The sequence below is a fragment of the Cajanus cajan genome, chromosome 5, assembly GCF_000230855.2.
Source record: "Cajanus cajan strain Asha chromosome 5, NIPB_CcT2T_4, whole genome shotgun sequence".
NCBI lineage: Eukaryota > Viridiplantae > Streptophyta > Magnoliopsida > Fabales > Fabaceae > Cajanus > Cajanus cajan.
In genome coordinates this window covers 51,087,396-51,110,004 of record NC_138521.1, presented here as the reverse complement: position 1 = coordinate 51,110,004, position 22,609 = coordinate 51,087,396, and the positions used below count along the sequence as shown (strand labels likewise).

Genomic DNA, 22,609 nt, shown 5'->3' with positions numbered 1-22,609 from the left:
AATACCTACTTGATCATTTGATCTGTAAAGGAGAAAAAGTTTTTCTCCTTGTTGGTTTTTGAATCTCAACATAAGGAAAAAGTGTTCCGAGGTGTTGGAGGATTCAAGTTTTGTAAGAGTTACAAGAATAGTGGAAATCTCACGTTGGAGACTTGAGGACTGGACGTAGGTAGGATTGGCCGAACCAGTATAAAATGAGTTTGCAATTCTTCTTTCCCTACACTTTTAATTATTTATTATTAATTGTGATTGAGTAGTTTGCTTCATCATTAACTTATACACACAAATTTGTCTAAGTAATTGAATTTATAATAAAGCATCTCTAAAACTCATGAAAGAAGAAAAATTGGTAAACTTAATTCACCCCCCTCTTAGAGTCTAAGTTATTTGAGGTTACTTAACTAACAATAAAGATTAAAAATGATTAAAAGTACGCACATGTACACACACAAATATATATATATATATATATATATATATATATATATATATATATATACTAAAAAATATATTTTAAACTATAAGTATTAAAATGTAAAGTAAGTGAAACTATTAGAATTAAAAAAAATATTTGAGTAAATTATATTAATTACTATGAAATTGCACTAACACCCGTTACTTTTTTAAGATTTGCAGTAACCTAATTTATAGGAGATCACAATATAAATTTTTAAAATAATTAAAGAGAAAATAATATATAATGAGTATTAATGTAATATTTTTCAAACAATTAAGGAATATTATTCTATGGGTAAAAAAAGCAAGAGATGTTAGTATAATTTCGAAAAACTTCAAGGAATGTCATTGTAATTTATTCAAAATATTTAAATTATTATATATTTATTTCTTATCTTTTTAAGTATTTATAAAAGAATTTATTTTAACATGATCAAGTTCTATAATTTTTTCTTATTTACGTGGAGAGGGTCTTATATTAAAATTTATAATGTTATTTGTCTACTCTCACTCATTTGATTTTGTTTTGATGTTTTAATTGTATATTGTTGAGTTTTGTGTTAATTTATAAAAAAATAAAAAGATATGACATTCATGCTATTTTACTGTTTTTATTGACAATTTTTTAATATTAATAATTATTTTTTTCTATTTCATTGATCTGTCCTATTTTTTCGCCATTTCAGACATACTAAACGAAGTTAATTCCCCGACATTTTCTTCGATACTGAAAGGATACGTTGAAGTGGACACTATTGGAATGGAACTTGTCAATACATGATGGGATGTTTTGATAAGAGTTCCCTGGTCTCCATTACAAACAGAAACCAGCATGCACGCCACTTTAGTCTCATTTTTTAAAAACAACGAAGACACTTTGGGTAGAACAAAACAAAAATAATATATTAATTATCCTCTGGCAACGAGGAAGAAATAAATATTAATTGTCTATTGGGCAGAATAAATATAAATATTTATGTGTGTCACTTTAATGTGATGAAGCGTAATAAACAGAGAGAAGATAGTTTAATAGTGATTTATACTTTATAGAGACAGATGAATGAGATGAGATTTGACCGCACGTGTGGTGCACTGGCCGATGGACTCAGTTAACTTTCTTCCGAGGAAATTACACTCACACGTCACTGTTTGGTCGTGTTTAGAAAATTGTAAAAATTATATTATTTTTATATTTTATTATATAAATAAATTATTATATATTTTAATATAATTAAAGTAAACTTAAATTTAATTTCCTATATTATATAAAATAAGTTTATTTGTGAATAAAAAAATAATTTTTATACTATTAAATTGAAAAAAAAGAAAAAATATCGATAAATCATTTAAGAAAAATCCAGTAAATATTGTTTAAAACTTTATTAATAGAGAAAAAATAAAATAAAATTTTTATGAGTTTTTTAAATTCATGTAATAATGTGTGACATAATTATAAAAAAAATATATTATGAATGATCTCATTTATTTTAATCTTTAATTTTAGATTAATGTTTTTTTTAAATATCAATAGTTAAAATAATTTATTATTATAATATAAATTATTTATTATAAATTTAAAATATAATTTTATATATTTTAAAATATTTCTTATGACTTACAATGATAATATAATTTACGAATTTAATAATATTTATCTATTACAAATTATAATAGTATAAAACTAATAATTATTTGGTCTTTTTCACACAATAAAATACTAGTATTCTAACATATACCTAATTAGATTGAACAAATTTTTTTAATATTCTTTTACATAATAATATGTTTCACTTAAAATACACTATATATTAAATTATTGAAAAAGGACAAATAAATCATTAGTTCAGATAGTAATAGACCGAAACTTTTTAAGAATTTGAGTTTTATATATAAAAAATAATTAAAAAAAAATCTAATTAAAAATAGTTATTTTTTTGATAAATTAATTACAAAATAAAACTTGACATAGAAATTAAATAAGATATTATATTTTCACTCAAAATAAAATGATCTTAAACAAAAAGTTGAGAATAAAGACAATTTAAAAAATATCATATATATTTTTTATATAATGACATAAGTTCACAATATTCTTGAAAAATAATAAATTTTAAAAAAAATATTATAATTTTAATTAAATTAAATTTTATTTTGATTTATAATTTGGAGAATGGTTGTATTAATATATGAGTTAATCACCTATATATTGTCAGTGTAAATTTTTTTTACACTGATAACAAATCTTATATTTTAATAGTACCATGTCAGTTTCTTATTTAATGAAATAATAATAAAATAAAATAATTTAAAAGATATAATTGGTTGTTAGTGTAAAAAACTTTACACTCAGTGTATGGATGATTAACTCTTAATATATACACAAGTTTGTTTTAAGTATTTTATTTTGATATTATTTTCTTTAATTTTAAAAAGCTTTATCACATTACTTAATTTTATTGAACAAAACATTTATTATTTCCTTTAATTTAATTTATTAATTTAGTTTTAATTAAATATAGATAAACATCCAATTAATTTTTTTATATTCTAAATCTAGTACCTTGACTCTTTAACTAGTTACAATCTCATCCTGGAGTTGATAGTTATAGGTTGTGTACTAATCTGTCCTCTTACCTGAAAAAGCACCGCAAACTAAATTGAACAACGGTTCTTAATTAATTATGGTTCTCATTTTATTAATTTTACCCAAATTAATTTGCTTACTGTATTTTGTAAGGATGGGATTACAAGAATCTGCCCCAAAAGAAACAAGTCTTGTTGAGGGCAGTCCAAGCTCAGTGTCTTTGTAGGAGGAGCCTTTTCCTTTGGCAGCCAGAGTTGCCTTTTCTTCTTCCCCATGCTGCTAGGTACGTTTCCTCTTCATTTTTCTTCCCCTCCTCAATTATTACACCCTTCCCTAATGCCTCTTTTGACTGTTTCTCAGAATTTTCAAGTGCCTTCCATTTTCTGATTTGTACAATAAAGCAAGTTTGTTGCTTGGAAACTGCTTCAGAGACTGCCTAAGTTGTTTTATTCTGCTTTTACCCACTTCGCGCGTGCAATGTCCACTGAAGGGTGCTTCCCATTGCAGTAATTTTGATTTTTGTTTTCTGGCTGGTTCTCATCAGAAGCTGCTTTCTTTCGCTCAAAGGGGTTTAAAAAATGCCAATGTTTCAGTCTCTTTGTAAGAGGGATGGGGTGGACGGCCAGATTCTAGATCTGGACACGGCGGTCAAAGATGGGGTTTTGGGTGGCGTCGATTCTGGGATTGTGGGAACAACTGGGGTTGCTGAAAAATTGGATCTTGGGAGAATGATTGAAGAGTTGGACTTGTGTGATGTTCCCTCTGTGTTCATTTGTCCAATTTCTCTTGAGCCAATGCAGGACCCCGTGACCCTTTGCACGGGCCAGACCTATGAGAGGTCCAACATCCTCAAATGGTTCAGTTTAGGGCACCTAACTTGCCCCACTACAATGCAAGAGCTCTGGGACGACACCCTCACTCCAAACACCACCCTCTACCGTTTGATATTCACTTGGTTCTCTCAGAAATACCTTGTGATGAAGAAAAGATCAGAAGACGTGCAGGGGAGGGTGTTGGAGCTTGTTGAGACTCTCAAGAAGGTGAAGGGCCAAGCTCGTGTTCTCGCCCTCAAGGAGCTCCATCAAGTGGTCGCTGCTCATGCCACTGCCCGCAAGGCATTGCTTGATGGTGGTGGAGTCTCCGTGGTATCGTCCTTGCTTGGTCCTTTCACTTCATATGCTGTTGGCTCCGAGGTCATTGGTGTTCTTGGGAGTTTGAACCTCGATTGTGAGTCCAAGAGGAGTTTAGTGCAGCCTGCAAAGGTTTCACTGATGGTGGACATTTTGAATGAGGGTTCAATTGAGACAAAGATCAATTGCACTAGGCTGATTGAGACACTGATTGAAGGGAAGGATTTCGATTTGGAGATTTTTAGGAGCCATAGCCTTTTGGTTGGGTTGATGAGGCTTGTGAAGGACAAGAGGCACACAAATGGAATCTTCGCTGGACTGAAGCTCCTCAGAAAAGTTTGCTCGCATTCAGAAGTTAAGAATTTGCTGGTGAGCATTGGGGCTGTTTCTCAATTGGTTGAGTTGTTGTCTGGTTTGGAGCCTGATTGTTTGGAATTGGCTCTTTCAATTTTGGATGCATTGGCATCCGTCCCTGAAGGCAGATTAGCTTTGAAAGACTGTTCTAATGCCATACCCATTATGGTGAAACTGTTGATGAGGGTCTCAGAGAATTACACTAAATATGCATTGTCAATACTGTGGTCTGTGTGCAAGCTTGCACCTGAGGAGTTCTCTTTGATTGCTGTGGAAGCAGGACTTGCTGCAAAACTCCTCCTTTTGATTCAAAGCAATTGTGATCCCATATTGAAACAACAGTCGGCTGAGCTTTTGAAGTTGTGTAGTTTGAATTATTCAGATACAATCTTCATTTCCAAGTGCAAGCTTACTAGAACCATTCAATGACTTGATTTTAACCTGGTTGTATCACAACTTGTAAATTTGTAGGACAAGAGAAGCAAAAACCAGCTTCTTTCCAGGCTACAGAACTAAAAAATCCCAGGAGTTGGCATGGGGGTGGTGGTGCAAAATGCAAATCTCTCCTATATGTATGCTATTTGCGTTTTGATTCCAGCCATTGATATTTGAATGAAGGACACCAACACACCTTGCTTGAGTGGGTTCACTTTTGAGTGTTTCTTGTCCTAGGTTGTTCTCAATAAGCCCCATCAAGATGTTGAAATTGTTTATACTGCTTTTTGGGGGGTATATGGATGAAAGAAATCATGTTAATGTTGGATAAAGATAATCTTAGGAGAGGGATCACAACTAGGGTGGAGCTTGTAATTTCATTTGTAATTTTTGAGGAGTTGCTTTGCTCCAAGGCTTCATTGTATTGTATCATCTTTCCCTTGGGGTTTTACAGGCCTCCAATTTTCCCTAAAGAATACGTTTTGATTTTGACATCAAACATGTATGGAGAGCTCCTTTGGCTTTCAATTTTCATTTAATCTGTACAATGGAAATAACCATTTTTATTATGCATCACAATCACAACTTCTCAAGCAGTGATATTGATATTATTAATTCTTCGATCTCAATTATTCACTGTCTTTTCCAAGTGAAGAAACTGTATCCTTGTTTGTGGGTTATGTTTTGTTCTGCAGCAAGCAAAATGACACGAGAGGTGGAAACAAACAATGAAAGGCTAGGCCAGCAAAGTGATAGCAGGTGAAGCATTCATCACATGTGCTTGAGTTTAAACCCAACCCAATAAAATGAGGGTCTCTCTCTCTCTCTCTGTTTCTCTCTCTCTCTTTTATGTTAACTAAAACCAATCATTCTGAAGCTTGATTTCTAATATCTATTTCTAGATTCAAATTCTCAAAAATAAAAATTAAAGGGCGTTGTCCACCTATAACTAGTCTTTGAATTAATCATCTTTTGCGTTTGGCCTAGCTAAACATGTGCCCTGATCATTGAAGCAGGGACCGCATAAATATTATAAATTGATGCCTTTCTTCTGATGCTTCCGTGGTTCTTCTCTCAATTCATACATGTGGTCTTGTGTTGTAGCAGGTTCTTGGGACAAAGCTGAAATGTGGCTAGCAAAGGAAAAGATGTTATTATTGGTGCCTAAACTAGTTATTGGAACCAACAAAGAAAAAAGTGAAGGAAGCAGATATCTAGAATGAAAAGAATAATTTTAACTTGGCTCAGGCAGTTTTGAGTAAGTGGAATTGTCTCTGATTCTGTCGTTGAGAAATTATATATATGTTTGAGAAATTCTGTCTCCTAACACGACAATCCTTTTTCTGGGGTCCTTGGACTATGTTACCATTTTAGTAAGTAACCTTATCTTGTGGCTTCCCATTTCAAGTGATCGAAATAAAATTATTTAAATAACTCTCTTGGCACTCTTACTGGCGTCGATTGTAAAAAAATTTCAGTCTTTATAGGATATATACCATATTTCTATTTGATTCTCCTTCCTCAGTCTGGAGTTTATCAAGTTATCACTTTCTTTTTAAAATCTAAACTCGGAATAGGTGGTGATTTGTCTTTCAGAGTTGGAGGTGGTGAGATGGATGTTTGCAGCTGTATAGAAGTAGAACCTATAAGATTTGTGTCCAGAAAGGAACAAAGGAGCAACATAGTCATTTGTTTTGGCCTAGATGATGTTTATGAAATTTGGATCTAAGCCAGATTCTTTTCAGAATGATGGGGGTAATATCAGGTGTGAGATCAACCTCCTCTCTCTGCCTAGAACCTTATTGCACCTGTGATGTATATGCATGTTACTTTACTGCCCTCTTTTTTTAGCTCTTTCTTGAGGGATATGTATTTTTGCCTTTGTGGGGCTTGCTTTCTTACTAATTTCCTTCCAAATCCTAGTATTATTGGTTACTTTTCAGTTTCGTTCCTGGTAATATTTCATTATTCTTGTGTTTTGCCTCTACTATGTGCAATCAATCTTGATAGGCATCAAATCACTGGTAGTTTCAAATCACTTTAAAAGTGTGAGGAAACAACAATTAGTTCCTAAGGACTGGTGGGTGGAGGACCTTTGTGATCTCCATCTTGATCTCTAAGAAAGGGTTATAACAACAATTATAACCAAAGGCAATGTTTGTGGTGCTGTAATTGGAGGTCTAAATGCATATGCCTCAAAAAGAAGGATGCCCGGCTTCAACAAGGGTGTGATCCAAGGAGGAGGAGATATTGTAAAGAATAGATTATTGTTGGACATGGCAGTGGACATAGGCAGTGTCTCTTTCAGTTTCAAGCTATTCTGTTGGAATGTGAGGAGTTGGAGAGATCTAAACTGATTGGGAGAACAGGTATGTGCCTTGAGGAGGCTAAGGTGCCTGATCTATTAATTTGTGCCCCAGTTGGTGAGGCAGATTTAGATGTTGATGCTGAGCAAAGACTTGTAGAAGAGATTGAAGCGTGTGATCAACATGTTCAGACGGATTCTGTGTCCTGCCTGCTTTAGATTTGAGAATCACCTCACCTTCGAACATATTTTAAGTTTTGCTTTTCTCTTTCTCTGCTTGCAGCTTGCAATTTTCTCTTTATATGCTTGCCCCGATTTAATTACCGTGTTATATGTAATTGATTGATCTTGTTAATTATGGGCCGTGATGATTTTATCTATCATATATTATATGTGGGTGATTTTCCCTTTCCATGTTTAAATTTGGGGTTTCTAAACCTTAGAAGCACAAATTGTTGGGATATTACCACCGAGAACCCAATCAAATTAAAATTTGTTTGAAGATTTTTAATTAGATTGGTCTAGTTATGTACCAAGATTTTGTATGGATTTACAGCATTGGTGTTGTTTCTGGGAAGGCAATATTTGGACCCCCTCTTGATGTGTACTGGAAAAAGAAGCAACAGGAAGAGGCAGCTGCTGCTGCTAAGGAGAATGACTCAACCCCAACATAGTTCACCATCATCACATTTTTTCTCTTTTTGTTTGGACTAAAGACGAGGATTGAAAGTCCGAATTTGAATTTGCATTGCAATCTGTTACGGTTACTCTTCCTAATGGGGGGAGTTTTGGTTCTCTTACTAGTTTGTAGAAGATTCTTCATAACTCATTTGTCAGCTACCACTTACAAACATTAGCTATTCTTAATCATGCATCCTTCCGTTTCCTTATTTATTCGGGCTTCCTTCCATTTGTCCATCTTCATTATGATTTCTGTCATGCCTATGTGGTTTATATTATACGAAGAAATCGTGATGTAGTTGCACGTCGAAAGATGCATGATGCATCACCATCGTGAAAGAGATTTGTTTTAAGTATCAATTTTGAATCACATCTTATTAGTTAATGATATTATTCTAATGCATGATAATCACCTTCTACGATTGTATGTTTGATTATGATGATCGTGTTTTTGTTTTGGTTGATCCCAGAGATCCCTTTTATATATGCTTATGTATGTTGTCATATATCCACATATTGCTTATTATTGAGAAACCTAGGATAGATTACTTATGTGATATATGTTGCCTTGTTATTATATACCCATATGATAACCTAATGGGTTGTTAATACTTTGATTGATGTGATATTGGGGTTTTGAAAATAAAATGTAACTCTTAGCTCGTTTAAATTTTAGTATTTGAATTTAATTCTTTTAGTTATGGATAAACTTTTGGGCCATCATTTTATTCATTTTCTTTTATATTTAAAGTTTTATTTAGAAGAGTTTACAATACGATAAATTTTTTTATCCAAATGAAACATTGTAATATTTAAATTTTAATTTTCACACCTCTACACTTTATAGCTTAGCAATCTAAGCCCCCTCTTTGTTCACGAGCTTTCAGAGTGGCATTAAAATCCCCAAGAGCTAACCATGATTCAAAAGTAGATTCCGCAAGACGGCGCATATCCCTCCATAGTTCAATCCTAAAAGTAGTTTGGGAATGGCAGCCATTATCTATCATTGGAGAAGAAACCAAGCACCCATCGTTAAATAAACATTTGAAGGAAATAGGAATTTCTCTGTATATTTATTTTAGAAAATATACACTAGGCCGAGCAATCCGAACGTTTTGTGTACCCGAACACGCCGAGTACCCGACACCACCGACCCTGACGAGACCATACGGAACTTATCGGTACGGTCGGCCAAGGTCAACGTCATTACCGGCTTAATTACGGATAAATTAATTAGCATAAACTTCGGATCAGTCCCCTAATTTCCTGGGGCCCAACCCATAATCACGGCCCAACACGAACACCTATAAATATAACTCCTGAGAGGTACGTAACTACTTTTGACCTACCGCATTTATTATGCCGAGTACTTACTTGAGCGTTGGAGTGTCTTTGCAGGCACCCCCCTCTCTCACTTCGGACCACCCGGATTGAACGAGAAGACCGAGACCCAAGACCAGACCTACTACAACAAGGATAATTGGAGTGTGTATCCTAACACAGGAACAGAAAACAAAATAAAGGCATGCAATTTACTGAATTTAGAAATGAAAAAAGGAAAAAAAAAAAAAAAAAAAAAAAGAAGTAATGGTTGTACAGTAACACTATCCTATTCAGCTGTTAAAAAAAAACTATGGCCAATTCATTAATGACATAATATATACGTTTTCAACTATGTGGCGGAAAAATGATGGCGGTCTTTCCCCGCTGCCACTAGCAGTAGATGTAACTTGTAAATCCCCTGTAAATGAATACGACAGCACATATCAGAGAGGCGGCTATTCTTGGTTCATCTTTGAAAGTCATGCTCAACTCTCTGACTCTTACTACCTTCGTAGAGCATGACTTAAGCGCATATAAATATGTTTGACGCTTCTAAGAAAAACAAATTTGGAGGGTTTTTCTTAACTTATAAATACTATAATTAATTCGCTAACATTTGACCGAAAAGGATTGGTCCGCTCATGTCACTACTAACATTTTTTTGTCCGCCGACGGTAACGACAAAATCCATGTTTGAATTTCTTATATTGGAATTCAATACAACATGCTTTAATTGTTGCCCACAATTCATCCCTCATATATAGTCATAAAATCTATAAATACAACACACCAGTAACGTCCTCCCTTGCTCATTACTCATATCATAACTAGAAAGCAGAAAAGCAAAAGCAATTGTACATGGAGGCTTATTCCTCATCCAACCCTTCATACTTAACCCAACAACGTGAGGAATCAAAACATGTGTACCCTCTTCAGTCTCATAATTCCGTGAGAAAATCAGCAGCAAAGTCGTGGAATAAGAAGGCACCAGTGGCACCAATGGCACCAACACCTGTAAAAGTATACAAAGTGGATGCTATAAACTTCCGAGACCTTGTTCAGCAACTCACTGGTGCACCCGAGCACAAGCCACAGCTACGTCAGCAGCTTCTTCAAATCAATATCACAGACGTTCCTAATTCCCTCCCAAACCAAAATCAAGCAAGCGGAGACACACAGTACACTGAATGGTACCACAACTTCCAATTTGGAACGAGTTCTCATTTCTAGGAATGAATTTGCCTTCACCATCTTCTTTTACCCATTTCTGTTTCTTTCCTCCTATGAATTTGGAACTCAGTGGAGAAGGTTCTCTAAGCTATAATTAATTTTTCAGTGGACTAATTTCTTTAATTATATATGTTAACTAGTACTCCATATAGGGTAGATAGTGTACCCCACACCTCTTCATTCCCGCAGTTGCTATTCATATCATATGTGTAGAAAAAAAAAAAAGAGACGAGCTAATACTAATGTTGTAGGTGAACGTAGCAACTCACTGTATTTTTTTATTGAATAAGAGATGGCCTTTAAATAGCCATTTTACAACGTACTGAACTAACAAGAAGATAATAAAATATCTTATCAAATCAAAACTTATCAAGAAACTATCTTATCTAATCTGAAACAAAATAACTCAAAAGATAAATCAAATAATTCTAGATAACTTAAATCGGATATTTCGGATATCTCGGATATCTCGGAATCTCTAGAAATTTAAGATTTTCCAACAAAACTCCCCCATAATCTTAAATTTCTCCTTCTTCTTTCATTCTGAGTAACTTTCTTAACTTCTGAAATGTTGTTGTCGGCAATGGTTTTGTAAAGATATCGGTTACCTGCTCTTTACTTCCTATGTGTTTGAGCTCCACGCTTCCTTCTTTCACCTTTTCCCTGATGAAATGAAATCGGACGTCGATGTGCTTGCTTCTTTCGTGATTGATTGGATTCTTGGCTAGCTCGATTGCCGACCTGTTGTCTACTCGGATCAACACTTTCTCAGCTTTCATAATTTCCAGTTTGCTTAGCAAGTTTCTAAGCCAAACTGCATGTTGGACACTCCAAGATGCTGCTACATACTCGGCTTCACACGTTGATAGAGCTACGATTGGTTGTTTCTTTGATAGCCAAGTGAAAGCCGAGTTTCCCATGAAGAATACGTACCCAGCTGTGCTTTTCCGATCATCCACATCTCCACACCAATCACTGTCCGAGTACCCAATAAGTCGGTAGTTGTCCGACTTAGTGAAACACAGTCCAAGTGACATCGTCCCCTTCACATACCTTAGTATCCTCTTTAATGCTTTCCAATGAGAATACCTCGGATCCTCCATAAAGCGGCTTGCAATTCCCACACTTAGCATCAGATCGGGTCTTGTACTTGTCAGATACCTTAGACTTCCGATTAGGCTTCGGTACCTGCTTGCATCAACTCTTTCAGCCTCTCCATTTTTAGATAACTTCGTTTCAGGTTCCATGGGAGTAGAAACTGGATTGCAATTCAGCATCTTTGCCTTGCTCAAAATCTCCTCGGCATACCTCTTTTGGGACACAAAAATACCTGTTGCTCTTTGGTCCACCTCTAAACCCAGAAAGTACTTCATGATGCCCAAATCGGTCATCTCAAACTCCCTCTTCATCACTTCTTTAAACTCCTCAACTAGCTCAGCTTTGCTTCCCATGAATATCAAGTCATCCACGTATAGAGCAACGAACAATATATCTCCTTTGCACTTCTTTAAATAGAGAGCATGTTCATACGGACATTGTTCATAACCATTTCTCTTGAAGTAAGTGTCTATTCTCTCATTCCATGCTCGAGGAGCTTGCTTCAAACCGTACAAAGCCTTTTCGAGCTTCAGCACTTTCTTCTCTTCACCTCTCCTCATGTACCTTAGAGGTTGCTCCACGTAGACTTCTTCCTCCAACACCCCATTCAAGAATGTTGACTTCACGTCTATTTGTTGTATCTTCCATCCATGCTGAGCTGCTAAGGACAGTAGTAATCGAATCGTTTCCATCCTTGTCACGGGTGCAAAAACTTCATCATAATCAATGCCTTTCTGCTGTTTATAACCCCTCGCCACAAGACGAGCTTTGTAGCGCTCCACTTCGCCATTTGCATTTGTCTTCCTTTTGTATACCCACTTCAAACCAATTGGCTGAGCTCCTGTGGGTAAATCTGTCAGCTTCCACGTCTCACTCTTCTCAATTGATCCGATCTCCTCATCCATTGCTTTCTTCCATCTCTCATCAAGTACCGCCTCTTCAAACTTTATATCTTCTGTTCCTGTCAATAGACACACTACATGTAACTCGTCAGTGGAGTTGTAGATGTCTTGCTCCTTTGCTTTGTACTCGGACGAGCTCGGAAAACTTGTTCTTGAATGCTTTCCGAGTACACACGCTTCACAAAACTTCTTGTCAAACTCATCACCACGCAGTCCGTGCACCAACTCCTTCCTTGATAGCTCGACCAAACCTCCAAAGTTTAAATGCCCAAGACGAGAATGCCTCATTATTGCTTCATCCTTCACGTCCAGCTTTAAACACTTATTTTGAATGATGTTCAACTTCAGTTTATACATCCGATTCTTTTTCATCTCCACTCGGGCTATTAAACGATCATGCTTGTCCTTCAAATAAAGCACTCGATCCTTCATCAGAACCGAGTTGCCTTTCTCCATCATCTGCCCCATGCTTAAGATGTTGCTCTTAAGTTCGGGAACGTAGTAGACATTTCTTATTTCTCCAACTTGTCCATCCTTCTGCATAAACTTGATGGTTCCATGCCCTTTTACCGCAACCTTGGAATCATCTCCAAATGACACGAATCCAGCCTTCACCTTGATGAGTTCGTTGAAGAAACTCTCTTCTCCACACATATGATTGCTCGCCCCAGTGTCCAAATACCAGACCGAGTTGTTTAAGCAACTCGAATCAAGCTCGGCTTCTGACTTCTCATCTGAGCTTGGAAGCTCAACTATTGATCTCTCCACGCAACTCAAGTTTAGCTCATCCTCGGAGGCACAACTCGGACGTAGCTTGGTCTCCGAGCTCTGCGTCATCATCAAAATTCCTGCTTCCTCGTCCTCTTCTTCTGTGAGAAGATTCTTCTCTTTCTCTTCACTTCGGCTTTTAGCTCGGCAATACTTTGCTATGTGACCGTATTTGCCACAGTTGTAGCAATTTGCCGATCTGCATTCTTTTGCGTAGTGGCCGAGTTTGCCACACTTATAACATTCCACCTCGGACCTCGGTTGACTTCCTTGGCTACGATCACCTCGTCCTTGTCCACCTCCATGATCACCTCGTCCTCTACCTCGTCCTTGATCACCTCCATGATCACCTCGTCCTTTGCCTCCTAATGTTCGGCCCTGGGTGTTCCGAGTTTCATTCAAATTAAGTTGCGCCTGTAATGCTTGATCAAGTGTATTCTTCATCTTCCTCCTCCTTTGTTCGTGGGCTTCGAGTGACCCAGCGAGCTCTTCCACTGAGAGGACTGACAAGTCCTTTGACTCCTCAATTACGCATGCGATACTCTCGAAATCATCTGTTAATGATCTCAAGATTTTCTCCACAATTCTACTTGCTGGCATTGACTCCCCATTCTTTCCGAGTTGGTTAGCCACCTTCTCCACCCGAGTTATGTACTCGGATACTTGTTCCTTATCTTCCATCTTCAAACACTCAAACTCTCCTCGGAGAGTTTGAAGTCGGATCTGTCTGACACGGTGATTACCTCTGTGCGCAACCTCCAAGATCTTCCATGCTTCCTTTGAAGATGCAGCGTTTGCAATCTTCTCGAAGCTTGACTCATCCACGACATTGTACAAAAAATACAAAGCCGATTTGTCCTTCACTCGTGTCTTTTCCAATGCGGCAATCTGAGCCACAGATTGGTCTTCGTCCTCCTCGGGTTCTTGAAACCCCTTCTCCACTATATCCCATAGACTTTGGGAACCCAACAGGGTCTTCATCTGTAAACACCAATTATCATAATTGATTTTCTTTGACAGTTGTGGTACGGTCATTCCATTAACAACCTTCACCATTACTCTCTCTTTCTTCTTTCCTCCCCTTCACAGGCGCACACTATTTTCCTCTCACACTCGGCACTCAGAGCATAAAGCTCTGATACCAATTTGTAGAAGAAAAAAAAGAGAGACGAGGTAATACTAATGTTGTGGGTGAACGTAGCAACTCACTGTATTTTTTATTGAATAAGAGATGGCCTTTAAATAGCCATTTTACAACGTACTGAACTAACAAGAAGATAATAAAATATCTTATCAAATCAAAACTTATCAAGAAACTATCTTATCTAATCTGAAACAAAATAACTCAAAAGATAAATCAAATAATTCCAGATAACTTAAATCGGATATCTCGAATATCTCGGATATCTCGGAATCTCTAGAAATTTAAGATTTTCCAACAATATGTACTTCTGTCCCATTATCTGTTTGTCGGTTTTAATTTATTACTGATATTACAGATCGATACATTAACCATCTTCAACCTCACACAACAAAGAAACTAACTGTTGCCACAAAATGCTATTGTCCCTTTAATGTAAACTTGTCCAACCACCTTGATTATCTATACGTAATTCTCCTCTGTTTCGTGCATCATTTTTTGTTCATTTTCCATAACATGCTTTCACCAACTGATATGGTAAGAAACATTATTTCTTAATGAAAATTTTTACATAAGACATTATTATTCTGACTATACACAAATTAAGGCAAATAACATACTTAAGTAATTACTATAATTAAAGAACATATTCCATGACTTTTTCTGAGATCTCGCAAAGCTAAATTTTCACCACAACTCATGCTAACATCCTCCTCAAGTTGGTGTGCAGAGATCTTGAGTACCCAACTTATCAACTTATCATGTGAGCCCTAAAAGTTTAGGGGTGTTCATTGGATTGAATCGATGAATCCGACAATCCAAACCAAACTAATTAAATTGATTTGTATTTTTTTTCTTTCAGATTCAACTCGAACCAAGCTAACTAAACTAAATGTTGATTGATTTGAGTATCATATTTACACATTTAAAATTTGAATTAACTCAAACTAAACCAATTAATATATATATATATATTATTTTTTTATTTGGTTAAAAATTAATATGCATGTCATTTTGATTATTTTGAAAATGATTTTGTGTTATAATATGTAGATTTTTTGTTCATTTTTTCAAATATTTAAAAAACTAAAAAGAACTATATTGCAAAATATTGAGTGTCATTTTCACACACTATAGTACATTTAAAATCTTTAAGTAGATTAAAAAAAGAAATCAAGAAAAACTATATTATAAATCTATCAATTTAGTTAAATTTTGACAATATATCAATTTAGTTAATGTTGGAAAATCTATTTACATAGAGATAAACATTATTTTTTCATTTAATTTTTTTAAAAATTCATTGGATATCTGAATAGAACTAACCCAATCAACGTTGGATTGGTTTGATTTAGGTTAAGAAAAAAAATTATGAAATTCGAACCAATCCAAATCAATTAAATTTAATTGGTTCGAATTGGATTTTCACCAAACTTGAATCATGAACACCCCTATAAAAGTTCCTACTACCTACAACTTTAGACAATATATTTGTCAACTGCTCTTTAGATTTAGCAAATAAAAATTGAATTATCTTGGTCTCTAGATTTTGTTTGATAAAGTGTTTCTCCACTTCCTCATGTTTGATATGATCATGTTAAACATGATTATTAGAATTAGCTATAATAACCTTGTTGTCACAAATCAATTTTATTGCACAACATTGGGTAAAACCAATTTTAGTTAATAATCTTAACCTTAAAATCCAAAGAAGTTCACGAAGACCTAGTCATATTGCAAAACTCAGCTGTAGCACTTGATAGTGACACAACCTTCTGTTTCTTACTTCTCCATTAGACCAAATTCCCTCCAATAAAGGTGAAATAACCTAAGGTTGATTTTCTACCAGAAGTATCTCCAACCTAATCAATATGGCCTTCAACTTGTAGGTGATCATTTTTTGTAAACATTACTACATTAGGCCTTTTTCAAGTGAGAACTTCGAGTATTGAAGGATCCATGTTACAATCTTCATGTGGTTTGTACTTGGGATGTGCATGAACTAGCTTACTATACTTACTACATATATGTTAGGCCATGTATGAGATAGGTAAAGAAGTTTGCCAACTAACATCTAGTGTCTTCCTTTTTTTGTTGGCACTTGGTCCAAATACTCTCCAAGGTGGTCATTTTGAACAATTGGAGTGTGCACAAACTTGCAATCCGGTAGCTAAACCTCAAATAAAAGATCTAGAATATACTTTCTTTGTGATAGAAAGATATCTTGCTTTGATCTAGCAACCTCAATCCTTAAAAAATATTTGAGTCCTCCTTGATTTTTCATCTCAAATTTAGTTCTCAATTGCTTTGGAAGTCTTGTTATTTTATTTGAGTCATCTCCTATAATGATCATATCATCTACATAAACAATCAATGTAGTTACCTTACCTTAGCTATGCTTTAAGAATAATGTGTGGTCTGCATTGCTCTATCAAAAGCCATATTTATTCATTGCCAAATTTAATCATCCAAACCATTTTCTATGAGATTACTTCAAACAATACAAAATTTGTTCCAATTATGCTTAACTGATAGCCAAATAAGTGATAATTTTTTTAACTATTGATAATATTTTTTAAAAGAATATTAAAATAAATATGAAAAATGATATATCCATATAGATAAGAAGTTAAAAAAAATTAATGCACATGATACGTTTAAAAAGATAAGAGGCTAAAAAAAAATATAAAATGATGCATACAAACAATACTTGAATTTTAAAGATTATATATATATATATATATATATAATATTATATATGCATATATATATATATAATATGTTATACTAATATTATAATTATAATAAAAAAAGAAAAAGAAAAGATAAGGGTTGACAGTCATTTTATTAAAAACATAAGGAAAGTCTGCTTTTGTTAAATACTTAGAGGGGTGTAATTGTTATTTAAGAAGAGTTGGAGGAGGTGAGTGTAATTTCCCCTATAATAAAAGACTTGATATAACAATTGAAAAAAAATGAAAGACCAAATTCAAAAAGAAAATTATTAGGGGATTAAATACAACAATGATTAAAAAATAGAGATATTTGATACGCAAATTAATTTTTTGAATTTCGAAACCAAAAGGCTAGAAAGTTGTTATTAGGAGAGGCCACACTACACCAAACTCAGTAGCAACCTACGGGCTTGACAACATCCACAAAACGACCCTCGTTGCATTGGGTGTTAATGTACTGTAGTATATGTTTGGGAACGATGTTGGACTACGTGAAGTGGAATAGAGCAATTGACTCATCATACCTCTTTGATGAGGTACATTGCTGCAATACAACGCCAAAGTTGAGTCTAAAACTTGAAAAGCGTTAAAGTCATGCAAAGTACCCCAATCTTAATCATGCATGTAAAGAATACTACATCTAACAATTTGTTCTTTATATTATATATTGGATTGGATACTGAAACATTTTTAGCTTGAATATATTGTTAAGGGCCACCACTTAATAGACAAAAGTTACAACTAAGTTATTTTTTTTTTTAATTTTATGATAAGATTTTCCATACAATTACGCACATATACCAGCGTATCATTGTTTGAATAGACATGAATGTTATCTGATTTGGAGGTATTCCTAAGGCCAAACAGGTATCAGTGAAAGCTATCTCCTTTCTTTTCTTTCTTTTCCAATCACCCAGTGATTCGGTGAGAGGTAATTTTACGTTGGGGTTTGCCAAATTGTGCAACAAAATGATGAAATACATGCATGCATATGTCCACACTCAATACTCAAACGTCAAGTCATCAAATAAATGTAGTAAACTGATGCACATGTGATGAATGCTTGACTTGCTAGTTGCTATCTCTTTGTTCGCCACGCCTTTCACTGTTTCTTTCCACCTCTCATGTGTAATTTCTGCAGAACAAAACTAAACACATAAAAAAGGATACACTTGCGAAAGACAGTGAATAATTGAGATCGAAGAACTAATAATATCAATACGACGTGTAGTGCATATAATAAGAAAGGTTATTTCCAATATACATATTAAATGAAAATTGAAAGCCAAAGGGGCTCTCCATCTACATGTTTGATGTCAAAACCAAAAAACCCAAAATTCTTTAGGGAAAATTGGAGGCCTATAAAACCCCAAGGTTAAGATGATATAGTACAATGAAGCCATGGAACAAAGAGAACTCCTCAGGTGCAAGCTTGCACACAGACCAAAGGATTGACACTGCATATTGAGTGTAATTCCCTGAGACCTTCATCAGCAGTTTCATCATAATGGGTATGACATCAGAATTGTCCTTCAAAGCTAATTTGTCTTCAGGGGAAAATGCCAATGCATTCAAAATTGAAAGAGCCAATTCCAAACAATCAGGCTCCAAACCAAACAACAACTCAACCAATTGAGAAACAGCCCCAATGCTTACTAGCAAACTCTAAACTTCTGAATGCAAGCAAGCTGTTGTGAGGAGCCTCAATCCGAGGAATATTGCATTTGTGTGCCTTGTGTCCTTCACAAGCCTCATCAACCCAACCAAAAGGCTATGGCTCCTAAAAATCTCCAAATGGTTCTTCCCTTCAATCAATGTCTCAATCAACCTAGTGCAATTCATCTTTGTTTGAAATGAACCCTCATTCAAAATGTCCACCATTAATGAAACCTTTGCAGGCTGCACTAAACTCCTCTTGGACTCACAATCGAGATTCAAACTTCTAAGAACACTAATGACCTCGGAGCCAACGACATATGAAGTGAAAGGACCAAGCAAGGAGGACATGAGGCAGTGGCATGAGCAGTGACCACTTGATGAAGCTCCTTGAGGCGAGAACATGAGCTTGACCTTTCACCTTCTTGAGAGTCTCAACAAGCTCCAACACCCTCCCCTGCATGTCTGCTGACCTCTTCTTCATCACAAGGTACTTTTGAGAAAACCAAGTGAATATCAAATGGTAGAGAGTGGTGTTTGGAGTGAGGGTGTCGTCCTAGAGCTCTTGCATTGTGGTGGGGCTAGTAAGGTGCCCTAAACTAAACCATTTGAGAATGTTAGACCTTTCATAGGTCTGGCTCGTGCAAAAGGGTCACAAGGTCCTGCATTGGCTCAAGGGAAATTGGGAAAATGAACACAGTCCAACTCTTCAATCATTCTCCCAAGATCCAATTTTTTCACCAACCACAACTGTCCCCACAACCCCAGATCGAGGCCACCCAAAGCCTCATCTTTCACCGCCGTGTCCAGATCTAGAATTTGGCCGTCTACCTCATCTTGCTTACTAGGAGGCTAAAACATCGACATTTTTGAAAGCCCTTTGAGCAAAAGAAGCAGGTTTTAATGAGAACGAGCCAGAAAACCAAAATCACTACAATGAGAAACACCCTTCAATAGATATTATACATGTGAAGTGGGTAAAAGCAAAGTAAACAGCTGAGGCAGTCTCTCATAAGTAGTTTTCCAAGCAACAAACTTGCTTTATTGTGCAAATCACTCTGTCCCTGTTCTCTATTTCTCTTTCTTTCTTTCTCTTTCTCTTATAATATTTTTTTTCCTTTTCTTTATTTGATCTCTTTCAATGGTCAAAAGAATCATTACCATCATATCTCACATCATAAAGATACAATTGAGCTTTGAAGGGGGCCTTTAAATCAATGAAACAATAAAGAATATATAGACCAATTAAAGAGCGAACAGTGAAGAATAGTGCCCTTCTAACCATAAGAAGTAAATCAATGGCAGTAGATAATTCTAATTAAGAGTTGAAAGAAGTAGGAAGGGAGAAATAATTGAGGAGGCAGAAAGGGAAAATAGAAAGAAGGGGTTGGACGTGAAAAATCAACAACTCTAGCATGGGCAAATAGAAAAGGACTTGCTGACTGGCTGGCACTACCAAAGGGAAAAGCTCTTCCTACACACACAAAGACTACCCTACACAACTCTTCTATTTTGGCCAGCTTCTTATGATCAAATGAAGTGGATAATTAATAGAGTTAAGCATATATGTATAATCAATTATATTTTTTAATTTAATTGTGTCATGTTACTGTAAACATATTTATTTTTAACAGTGACATGATACAATTAAAATATATAATTGATTGTCAGTGTAAAAAACTTTACACTGGCAGTGTATAAATGATTAACTCTAATTAATATATTTTAAATTTTGATTGATTGTAATATAATTAAGTGTTTTTAATATATTTCCGAAAGTAATTTTGTCAAAAAAAGGCAAAGCTAATATATTAAAAGTAACAAATAATTTTTTATTTGCCAAAAATTATAATTATTTTTAAAACATTCAATGTTAAAAGTAAATCAGTAGATTAAAAGGTAAGAACAATAAAAAAAAATTTCTTTTGACAATTGTTTGTAGGTAATCAAAAAGTATTATCAAAAATAAGATTGTTTTGAAACATTTTTTCACTTAAAGATAGTTAATCGGAGTGTTGTTGTGCAACTCAACAATACCTTACTCAATTATTTTATTTGAATTATTTTTACATAAAAACAGTGTCACCAACATAGAAGGTGTCGCTACAACCGATAGTAATATTAGCTTAGTTACAACTAGTTGCAACAACATCATTTTTTTTGTCGCAATAGTTCATTACGACATGTTCTTAAGTTTTTTTTTTAAACGTCACGGTGGACTAAGTCGCATGCCCTTTTTAAAAAAATATTGTTGTCGATGTAGCCCACAACATCACTTTTTTTTATCGCTCTTGGCTTCAATGACTTGATTTAGTTAATTAATTTTTTAAAATGTTATCATCGGAGTCCTTAATGACATGACAATATTACATTTTTCTCAATATAAATACCTCATTCTTCAAATAACTATCACATTTAAACCACTTTTTTTTTCTTCTTAAAGTAGATATGATTGTAGTTGTCTTTTTTCCTTTTTAAAAAAGGTCAAATTATTACTGGCCCAGAGAAATTACATATAAATATGATATTTTTAGATTATTTAGGTTTGATGAAGACATTATGTTATACAAGTTGATGTACCAAATCAAAGACTTCATTGGAATAAGGAATATTGACAATATAAAGAAGTTCATTATCAATATCTATTTTATTATTAGAATGATGATTGTGTTGATTATGGTTTTTTCTAATTTATAAATGATGATAATGTAAATTAAATATTTTCTAGTATAAATTGTTTAAGAGTAGGTTTGATTGAATTATATGTTAAGATTGAGAGAATTCCATATGCGATCCTCTAGTGTTTGCATCAATCATGGACTCCAGATGAATTTATCGTTTACCAATGTGGTAGTTTATGTAATGATGATTCATCAACTAACTTAGTTAATTCATAATGTTAATGTTTTATAGTAATATTAATGATATGATAACTATTGCTATTTTTATTTTAATTTTATATTTTTTGTTGCACTATTTTATTTTTATAAATAAAAAAATTGAGTATGAATTAAGATTACATTAAGAAATTATTACTTCTTAAGAATTATATAAGAAATAATATTGTAGTTTTAATTATAAAAAAAAATAAAAATAAAAATTAAATATACATAAACTTTAAATTTGTACTAAAAAAATCTTATAAATCTTATCAAAATCACAATAAAAAATTTAATTTATTTTTGAAGTATTTAAATAAAAATAATTTAATAAAATCTTAAAAGATTTGTTTTTAAAAAAATAGGGTGTTGCAACTGTCAATAATGACATCAGTTGTGTCACAACTATAGAAGTGACACAATTAATATCACTAGTGGTTGTTGTGACTCAATTATATTGTCACTAGTGATGGTTGCCTAAAACATGTTCACACAAATGAGTTAAAAATCATGATCACGCAAATAATATTTCTCTTTCAACAACAATAAAGGTTAGATGAATAACATTATTATTACCATCTTGTTTTGTGGCAATAAACAATATACCTCAACATTTCCCATATAAATGAATCATATTAACATGTATCAAAGGCTTGTAATAACAAAAAACATCACAACACGACTCGAATGTCTAAAAGGGTGTTGCAACTATCCACTATTAAATTAATTGTGTCGCAACTGTCAACAATGACATCACTTGTGTCGCAACTGCAAAAGCGATACAATTAATATCACTAGTGGTTGTTGCAACTCAATTATTGTCATTGGTGATGGTTGCCTAAAACATGTTCACACAAATGAGTTAAAAAATCATGATCACGCAAACAACATTTCTCTTTCAACAACAATAAAAATAAGATGAATAACATTAT

The 22,609-nt window shown here is 34.2% G+C and overlaps 1 protein-coding gene and 1 pseudogene across 1 annotated transcript; one reads left to right on the top strand and one right to left on the bottom strand.

Annotated features, from left to right (window-relative positions):
• Window positions 1-3,056: 3,056 nt before the first annotated feature.
• Window positions 3,057-5,538, top strand: LOC109810556 (U-box domain-containing protein 30). Its single transcript, XM_020374041.3, has 2 exons — window positions 3,057-3,323; window positions 3,401-5,538. The coding sequence occupies exon 2, from the start codon at window positions 3,619-3,621 to the stop codon at window positions 4,951-4,953; it is 1,335 nt and encodes a 444-aa protein (XP_020229630.2). The 5' UTR covers window positions 3,057-3,323; window positions 3,401-3,618; the 3' UTR covers window positions 4,954-5,538.
• Window positions 5,539-18,352: 12,814 nt separating this feature from the next.
• LOC109810517 (U-box domain-containing protein 30 pseudogene) lies at window positions 18,353-22,298 on the bottom strand (annotated as a pseudogene).
• Window positions 22,299-22,609: the final 311 nt, after the last annotated feature.

Excerpts from the sequence above, each read along its gene's own strand:
- LOC109810556 (XM_020374041.3), top strand. The coding sequence starts at position 3,619 with ATGCCAATGTTTCAGTCTCTTTGTAAGAGGGATGGGGTGGACGGCCAG.